Source organism: Carassius carassius, chromosome 17, assembly GCF_963082965.1.
Source record: "Carassius carassius chromosome 17, fCarCar2.1, whole genome shotgun sequence".
In the NCBI taxonomy this organism is placed as follows: domain Eukaryota; kingdom Metazoa; phylum Chordata; class Actinopteri; order Cypriniformes; family Cyprinidae; genus Carassius; species Carassius carassius.
In genome coordinates this window covers 25,482,832-25,492,620 of record NC_081771.1, presented here as the reverse complement: position 1 = coordinate 25,492,620, position 9,789 = coordinate 25,482,832, and the positions used below count along the sequence as shown (strand labels likewise).

Sequence of the window (9,789 nt, the reverse complement as noted above, 5' to 3'; positions counted from 1 at the left end):
TTGTATCTCTATTTTTGTGTAAAGCTGAAGTAAATGTGTACAGTCCACAGTAAAAAAAAAAGTGAAGTGACAGTGTAATCAAGTACTCACAACAGAGATTAAAAGGCAATAAATAAGTTAAATGCAGAATGTTCAATGAAAAACTACTGAAAAGTTCCTAGTGTTAGTGTAGTGCAAATAAAAGAGGTAAAGTAGCAGTACAACCTTCAAATGCTGACGAGATAAAAATTCATACATACACTGGTTAAATACACAATGAACAATGAAAACCTGCACTTAAATGGTCACAGTGTTAATTCAGAGCAAATGCAACCGGTAAAGTGGGAATAAAACCATCAAGTTAAGATAAATAATGTAAAATATATAATGTCTTATAAATGTAAAAAAATAAATCATCCACATTGAATTCAGTGTCAAGTTTTTTTTATGTATTTATTTGCTTTTATTGTGCACAGATGAAATATTGATTTGAGTTTAAATTATTTTAGTTGGTGCAACAGTTTTTTCAAGAACAAAAATATCTGGCATTAGTCACAAGAACACACGGTACTTTCAAAGAGTAAAATGTCTGTAAATTAGTAAAGAGAGTCAGACCACCCATTATTTGCAAAGAATACAGATCTTCATAGTTTATTAGAGAAAATGGAGGAGTAACTGATCATGTAAACGTTGTCTGTTGTAAAGCCACTGTACACTAGATCTGAGAATGAAGAAGTGCTGGTAAAAATCTCTTTACAATAGTAATTCACAGTCTGCTTAAAGCCGCCATTGAGCATTCCTAACTTATTGCAATAGAAAGATGCTATGATCTTAATAACGATGCTGATTTTGTGAAAAAATGTGTTAACCTGCAATAATTCTTATGAAAAAATTCTGTCAACAGTGAATATAGTCATGGTGGGAGTGTGGTAAATTGTTAAACAATGGTAAAATTAAATCTAAATGAGACAAAAATATGTTTAACAATGTTTTGAAAGTCTTTTTATAATCCAGATCTATTTAAACTGCTGTTTATTTTTCATGCAGACGTGCTGCAACACTGCTCAACAATCTTACCATCTAGCCACAAGAAGCCAAGACATGATCAACAGTTACTACATCACCTTGACTCTCTAATGAACTTTTCAAAGAAAGTGTCTTGACAGACTAAGATGCTCTGTCAGCTTCTACTTTCACACCAGCACCTGTTTAAATTATGTTGGAAAAATAAAAGTCTTGAATGCAAAACTACTGAATAATAATTGAACTGGGATCATAAATGGGGCTCTGCTTCAGATGTCAAGGATTGCATGAAAACACTTGTTTACTGAACTTATTTGAGGCAAAAAACTTGTGATTTAAGCTTAAATTCATTGTACACTATTGAATTATTTAAAACATCACAAAATGTCTTGCATGAAGATATAAAATAAAAGAAGGAAATACTAATTAATTTCACACACACACACACATATATAAAAGCTATTGCCCCTCCAAACACTAGAGGGCCTTCTTCCGCTACCAAACAACAGCAAATCCCCACAGCTTCCTGCATTCTTGGCCTGTATATGAAAGTCCACTTCTTCATATGCAGGTCGGAAAGCTTGACGGTTACTGGTCTGTTTTGTCTTCCTCGTGTGGGGATTTCTAGTATTCTACAAGTGTTGTTGTTTGGTTATGTAGGTATCGATTATATATCCGAAACAAGAATACAGATGGTTTCACGCGGTCACTCATATGGTAGCTTATCTGAAATAATCTGACTTCTTTCTCTGTCTGCACTCTTGTATGTTTTACAGTCTTTCATCATGAAAAGCTCTAAAGAAGCTGTGCAGGCTGCTGCCAAAGAATTTCTTACTTTTGTCAATAAGGGAGTTTCACCTTACCATGGTAAGAATGACATGGGATTGAAATGCTGTATATTGACAATGTAAATTGCATTGTAATACATAAATTCCACTTTTTTTATTTAAAGTTTGAGCTACACTTTGTTGATAATAAGATTTACTAGCTTTACAGTCTCACTAGATATGGCTCTTGGACATTGTGCTTCAATGGCTGAATGAGCTCCAGATATGGACAACATATCTTGATCTAGACTTTGAAATGTTCACTTTTTCCCTATATCACAGGCTTTGTAATGTCACTGTGATGTAAGCATTGTACTGGAACGTGCATGAGTTTAATTGTATGTAAGTTAACTCTTTGTATATTTAACGCTACCTTCTTCTGTATCTTTTTCTATTTCGTTTGTCTCAGTGGTGGAGGAGTGTGAATCTCGCTTGCTGAAGGCTGGTTTTACTGAGCTCAAGGAGGCTGAGCATTGGGACATTAAACCTGCCAGTAAGGTAAGTGTGCACTTTAATCTTAACACATTCATTTTCAAAATAAGAATTAGCTGAAAATCCAACATGTCGATAAATTTTGGAGATTTGGAGAAAGGTAGCATTACATCACTTTCTGCAATGGATAAAAACATCACAATAATCCACATGCCTCCAATGCATCCTGAGAATTGAAAAGCTAAAAAACTATATATATATATATATATATATATATATATATATATATATATTAGGGGTGTAACGATACGCGTATTCGTATTGAACCGTTCGGTACGAGGCTTTCGGTTCGGTACGCGGTACGCATTATGGACCGAATGGTTCGTTGGACTAATTAATTATATTTGGAAAATTAAAAAAAATTGTGAAATATAATGATGTGCGTTCAACAAGGTAGCCCAATAACCCAAACGACGTAACAGGCAACGCCCCTGACACCCCGAAGAAGAAAAGAAACACCAACTTAGCCTATATGTTTATGTTAGGCTACTCATTCAGGCGCTCGCTCACTCAGTACGCGCTGAAGGCTTGTTGCAAAATGGCCAATGCATTTAACAGACCAGAAATAGAAGATCCTCCAATAACCAACAGATCTGGTGTTTGGGTGCACTTTGGATTCCCTGTAAGCTATAATGGTGATAGCAAGAGAGTGGTGGATAAAAAAACAAGGATATGTCGCATCTAGGGTACATCAGCGGGAATACAAAAAAAAAAAAAAAAAAAACACCAGCGGGAATACTTGAAACATGTCAACTCATTTACACCTTAGTGTGTCAGTATCTGGGTAAAGACGGAAAAAATTAGAAACATACAAGAAAAAAATTATCCCCGCAGCATTTAGACAGACATTTCCAACGGATTCAAACAGGGCAAAAGACATCACCACGGCGATTGGTAGGCTACATTTACGTTATAGCCGCGGATATGAGACCTTACTATTTACCATTCATTCTATCATCACCATTATAGCTTACAGGGAATCCAAAGTGCACCCAAACACCAGACCTGTTGGTTATTGGAGGATCTTCTATTTCTGGTCTGTTAAACGCATAAGCCATTTTGTAACGAGCCTTCAGCGCCTACTGAGTGAGCGAGCGCCTTACTCTGTAGTGGAAAACGTAGGTTTTAAGAACATGCTTAATGTAATTGAGCCCCGTTACAATATTCCTTCACGAGCCCATTTCAGACAGACCGTAATTCCTGCTTTGTTCCAAAAAACATAAGCCATTTAGAGAACCAATTGAGTAAAAACACACTCAATATAAAGAGTTATAGAGTTCCATATAAAAAGTTACATCTTTGTATTTGTTCATAACTACTACAATAATATAACATTTTCATTTTTTTTATAAGGAGCTTTTTTTGTTTTATACAGTATGCTGCTAAGAAAACACCATAGAAGATGGGTAAAGAATAGCTCCATCATTGTTCAATGTAAAAAACACTTTGTTAGTTTTAATTTAAAAAAAATGTAAAATCAAGGAAATTTATCTGCCAATTTTTTCTTTTTGCTGTATCTAAAACGTACCGAACCGTGACACCATTGTATTGTATCGAACCGAACCATGAATTTTGTGAACCGTTACACCCCTAATATATATATATATATATATATATATATATATATATATATAAAAATAAAAATAAAAAAAATCTTTAGTTTTAACTTTCAATTGTCACCTCTATACAAACTACTATAATCCATAATAACGCATCCTCAGGTGCATAAGTTAATCACCTGTTGTCCTCTCACATCCAAACATATTTATAACAGTTTTGGACTAATTTCACAGTGCTTTTTTTCTACATATTTCTCTACTTATTCAGATATTACGGATTGAGGACATTTGTAATGATAGATTTGTTTATCGCAAACACTCAGTTTTTCAATTCACAAAACATTAACTGATGAACTGGAGCTGTACAGTTGGAGAAATGACTTTAAAAGGTGCATATTATAATAATAATGATAACATATTTTTGGCCATATGTAGCAAAATGAGAAACAAGTATTTTTGCACTGTAGTCACTAATCTTTTTCTGTCCAGTATTTTGTAACTAGGAATTACTCCACCATTATTGCCTTTGCTGTCGGCGGTCTCTACAAGCCTGGAAATGGTTTTTCCATGATCGGGGCTCATACGGACAGTCCATGTCTGAGGGTGAGATGAACAGACACAACATGCCCTGTGAAAGGGCATTGATATAGATAAAATATATCATCAGTTCTCTGAGTGTTCCGTAGCTGTGTGTAGTAACTACATCATAGCACTCAGATAACTGTATTCCACATTAACGTTCGTAGAGGATGTATTCGGGTATCATTCTTAATTTCTTGTGTGTGTGATCTCAGGTGAAGCCACGTTCTAAGAAGACAAAGTTAGGCTTCTTGCAAGTAGGAGTGGAGTGTTATGGAGGGGGAATATGGAACACTTGGTTTGATCGTGACCTGACCATCGCAGGTCGTGTAATGGTTAAGGTAAGCCTCTGAGATACCGAAATGTAAAACATATCTTTAGTTATATATGAGTAACACTCACTTTTACCAGTTTTGTCTATTTGTATGTTTTCATTCAGAGCGAAGGCAAGCTGGTGCAGCGTCTGGTTCATGTTCCCCGTCCCATCCTCAGGATCCCCCATCTGGCCATTCACCTTCAGAGAGACATTAACGACTCGTTTGGACCTAACAAAGAAAACCATCTGTAAGCATGTATTTAGACATAGGAAAGGACAGATTGGAGGTACAAGACAGATGTGTATAATCATGTTGGAATTCTGCTGATTTAATCCGTATGTATCTGCATTTGTGTGTATGTTGTAGAGCGCCTTTGCTTGCCACTGCCATACAGGAGGAACTGGAAACAGGATCTGCCTCCTGTGGAGATGCCTGTAATGCAACATGCATTGTAAGATCACACAAATGGTTTATTTTATATTTATTTTAAATGGTTTAAGCGTACAAACCCACACAAGCCTTATTAAAGGGTTAGTTCACTCAAAAATGAAAATTCTGTAATTACTCACCTTCATGTCATTCGAAACACAAATTTGGAACAAAAATTAAGATATTTTTGATGAAACCTGAGAGCCTTCTGACACTGCATAGACAGCAATGCAACCACCACATTCAGGGCCAGAAACATAGTAACATCAGTGGTTCAACTGTATGGAGACCAAACCACACCCAGAAAAGAAGAAATCATTGAATTAAGTCATTATTTTAGTTTTCTTTGCAAGAATCATTGTAGCTTCATAAAATTACGTTTGAACCACTGATCTCATATAGACTATTTAAATTATGCCATTTTTGGTCTTGATCGTAGTAGTTGTGTTGCTGTCTATGCAGGATCAGAAAGCTCTTGAATTTGATCAGGATCATCTTAATTTCTTGTGGGTCTTGTGGGTTTGGAACGACAAACGACCACTTTTGAGTGGGCTATCCCTTTAAAGTTGTAGTATGCACTTTCTGTGGAGCCAAATGTTAATTAGTGATGGTGCACTGATCAGGAAATTTTAGGCTGACACCAAAAAACATTGTTTTAACACCGTGATCGTCATCTGTTATTGATCTGATGTTGACCTTATTCTGCAACATAATGAATAACACTGTAAAATAGGGATGCACCAATATTAAAAGGATAATTACTTGTCGTTCCAAACCCATGCAACTTTTGCTTATCTTAAAAACACAGATGAAGATCCATCTAAACCTTCAAGCTTTAACGAGTTCATAAAGATATCATAAAAGTAATCCAAATGAATCCAACAGTTTGCTCCAAGTCTTCTAAAGAGATAAGATTGCTGTATATGATAAGCAGATTTATTTGAGGCTTTTGTTCACAAATAAACATTGATCAGCACACATGAGAACAATCCTTGAGCTTGAGGACGCTCAAACATGGTTGCTACCAGGTAACCATTTCTTAACAAAAGTTACATTTTATGATCCCTTCTCTAATTATATTGCTGTGTTCAGGCAGAGAAGCATCACCCTCCTCTGGTCCAGATGCTGTGTGGACAGCTCGGGGTTGAGCCAAATGCTTTACGTGACTTTGATCTCTGTCTGGCAGACACGCAGCCTGGCGTAAGTCGCTTTGTCTTCATGTTAGACAAATGCCCAAAAGATTTCAGTTTTGCTTTTTACTCTTTCTATTTTTTTGAGGTTTTGCACAAAATTGTGCTGACATAAAGAGGATTAATATGCAGGGTACATTTTTGCTCAGCAAAGAGGATTTCTGTTATTTTTACCAGACTAAAGAAAAGCCTCAAATGTGAGAGTTGGATTACCGGCTGAATGAAACACTACTTTAGAGAATCTCGAAGGAACAAGAATAAGAGCTCTAATAACTCTCATTTTCATTTGATTTACACATAAAATAACTGTCAGAGCGGCAGCTATGGGTTCTCACCAGGGCTTTTTAACTGATTATCATGAGTTTTGACATGTTTTTGTGCTCTGCAGGCACTAGGAGGTGTCTATGAAGAATTCATCTTCTCTCCTCGTCTGGACAACCTGCACAGTTGTTTCTGTGCTCTCACGGTATGACAGAAGACAGAGAGCAACATCTTATTAAATATTCAGTCATGCACCCACTCAGAAATGATCTAAGGAGTGATGATGAATAATTAATACATAATTATGTCCTCTCTCCCAGGCTCTCATGGACTCCAGCACACCTGATTCACTTGCAAAAGATCCAAACATCCGTATGGTTACTCTATATGACCACGAAGAGGTGAGACAAAAATGCAGTTATGAGCAAACATAGATTCTAAATCCATCTTTCTCCAGTCTCCTCATCCAAATAATTTGGCTTTTTTATTTATAAATAGGTGGGATCTGAGAGTGCTCAGGGAGCTCAATCTAACCTGACTGAGATGATTTTGCAGCGTCTAGCTTCGACTCCTGACAATCTGACCGCCTTTCAGGAGGCAGTGCCGCTATCCTACATTATCAGTGCTGACATGGCACATGCTGCACACCCTAACTACCAGTCAGTCTGTCACTATGGCAACTTGTTTGTCTCTACAGTATCACTTAAATTAGATAGTTTTTTTTTTTTTTTTTTTTTTACACTGGTACAATCTATCAACACTATGGTCACACCAGATTTTGTTGTATTGTTTCAATAATTAACAAATTTCCCATCCATGAGAAAGACCTGGGAGTGTCAAGAATTATTTTCAGTCTCTGGAAAATGATAAAATTTGATAAAATCTCAAGTCTTGGGCATTTCTCTAATATATATATATTCTTTTAATTGTATTTATATACACTACTATTCAAAAGCTTGGCACAAGTGAGATTTTTTTTTTTTAAGAAAAAAAAAACTGGTTTGCATTGAATGGATCAAAACTAAGAGTAATGACTTATAAATATAAATTCAGCCTAAGAGACCTAATGGTGAGCATATGAGACTTAGAAAAAATATTTCAGAGACCAAACTTTTAACATATATGTATGTCTATATATGTAATGTGAATATGTAATATAATATAATGTTGTATGTATATGTGCAAACAAATTATTTAAATCACTTACCAGGAAATTTTCTTTTTTTCTGCTGCAAGTTGCCATCTGTTCTTGAATATATGGATTATGAGGACATAAATGTGCATAATGACATGGGTATTACAATGTAATAATATTTTATGAAGACCATGGACCATAAAGCAAATGGATTAAAAACATACTAAACTGTGTTTTTTTTTTAATTTTAAATTGGCAGTAGTTTTCTGTGAGGGGTAGGAGGAATCGAAAAAACTGTTTATACAGTATAAAAGTCATTGCGCCTCATAAACCACAAATACAAGTATGTGTATGCGTAGTTTTGTGCAGTATGATGATGTATCATTATTTTTACAGGGAGAAACATGAGGAAAACCACAGGCCTGCTTTTCATAAGGTAACAAACACACACACTAATGCCTCCTATTCATGAAGACCTTGGCACAGCCTAATCAGCTAAATCTCTCACGTTGTGTGTCCTGGATCAGGGTCCAGTCATTAAGTTTAACAGTAACCAGCGCTATGCCACCAATGGTGTAACTGCTGCCATATTACGAGAGATTGCTGGAATAGTGAGCGTACCTCTGCAGGTAAGCAGAACATTTTTCCTCACTTATATTTAATTACATCCTGCTTCACCATCTGTCCTTCCCAAGAATCGTCTGCCATATAAATGGGTTAAAGTGATCCTCGTAAACTAAGTTAAAATGAGTATAACTGAAGTGAAGAAGTGAAATCTAACATAAGGATATTGGGTGGTTTGTTTTTGTTGGTAGGGATTTAGTGTGTTTGTTGATGTTTGTGTATGTCAAGAGAATGTGATCTGTCTACATACCATCTAAATGCATGACCACTGCTCCTAGCAACAGGCTGCTCCCAAGACCGTGTGGGATTTAAAAACAGAAGAGTGCATCAGCATGATGTTGAAAATCTTGCCTTGGTCACCAGGACACTATATCCCCTCTTTGAATAAACCATTAATACTGATAGAAATGAGCTCTCTTCTCTCTGTGTGGAATGGACATTGATATTAGATACAGCACGAGGTGTGTCTTGTCAAGTGAAATCTCCTTTTTAAAAAAAGAAATGTTTTAAACACAGGATGTGATGGTTAGGAATGACAGTCCATGTGGAACAACAATTGGGCCGATTTTAGCAGCTCGTTTAGGAATGGCAGTTCTTGATCTCGGGGCACCACAACTTGCAATGCACTCCATTCGTGAAATGTGCTGCACATCTGGAGTTCTCCAGACCACCACCCTCTTTAAGGTAAATTTACAAACAATTTTGAAAAAGGCCTGTCATTTTTGACCAGAAACAGGTAAAGGATTTTAATAATATATTAAAAATATACACGCATAATAATGATTTTAAAGCCTCATACTCAATTCATTATAATTGTGTAGAAAGGCATGACCGGTAGAGTTTTTCAACTTCAACTTTTCTGTATCATGGAAGAAGGAAACAACATGAGGTTGAATGTTTGGATGAACTGTTCCTTTAACAATTTTCTTATGAATGTTTACCAAGTCTGTTTCAGGTTGTTCTGATTGTGTTGTAATATGCAGGGCTTCTTTGAGCACTTCCCCTTTGTAAGAAGCACAGTAGATGTGGACTAGACTTTGAGAGGGATTCTCCAGAACCACACAGATGGGATTCATGGACGTCATTACTAGAGAAATCAATATCACTTTTTCCACTCTCATTCATTTTGTTATCATATCCATCATTGCCACCTGTCTATTTGTCTACAAATGTCCATTCATTTATCAGTTGGAGAAACATGGAGAATTTGTGCACTCATATACTGTAGCTCTTGAAGTGTTGCCATACACTCAACTTTGTGAAGTTGTTAATAAAACCAATAAAACCTTTGATGCCTTGTCTTCATGTCTTCCATTAATGCTATTTTCTGAGCATGTCACGTGTCTTGAATTTGTAAGCATGAAGTCCAATCCC

The 9,789-nt window shown here is 36.1% G+C and overlaps 1 protein-coding gene across 2 annotated transcripts; it reads left to right on the top strand.

Moving 5' to 3' along the window:
- The first annotated feature begins 1,493 nt into the window (after positions 1 to 1,493).
- Positions 1,494 to 9,705, top strand: dnpep (aspartyl aminopeptidase). Of its 2 annotated transcripts, none has more exons than XM_059571406.1 (15): positions 1,494 to 1,573; positions 1,779 to 1,869; positions 2,239 to 2,327; positions 4,370 to 4,483; positions 4,675 to 4,800; positions 4,899 to 5,023; positions 5,143 to 5,227; positions 6,298 to 6,405; positions 6,784 to 6,861; positions 6,977 to 7,057; positions 7,155 to 7,315; positions 8,188 to 8,227; positions 8,319 to 8,420; positions 8,932 to 9,099; positions 9,399 to 9,705. In XM_059571406.1, exons 1-15 carry the CDS (start codon positions 1,568 to 1,570, stop codon positions 9,447 to 9,449), a joined length of 1,425 nt encoding a protein of 474 aa, XP_059427389.1. In that variant the 5' UTR covers positions 1,494 to 1,567; the 3' UTR covers positions 9,450 to 9,705. The 2 variants fall into 2 exon arrangements, with proteins under 2 accessions (XP_059427389.1, XP_059427388.1); XM_059571405.1 differs by having other exon boundaries at positions 1,542 to 1,658.
- The last annotated feature ends 84 nt before the right edge of the window (positions 9,706 to 9,789 follow it).

Coding starts and splice junctions, on each gene's coding strand:
- dnpep (XM_059571405.1), top strand. CDS start 1,548: ATGAAAGTCCACTTCTTCATATGCAGGTCGGAAAGCTTGACGGTTACT. Junction 8,421..8,931: donor TAGTGAGCGTACCTCTGCAG/GTAAGCAGAACA, acceptor TTTTAAACACAG/GATGTGATGGTTAGGAATGA. Junction 9,100..9,398: donor AGACCACCACCCTCTTTAAG/GTAAATTTACAA, acceptor TGTAATATGCAG/GGCTTCTTTGAGCACTTCCC.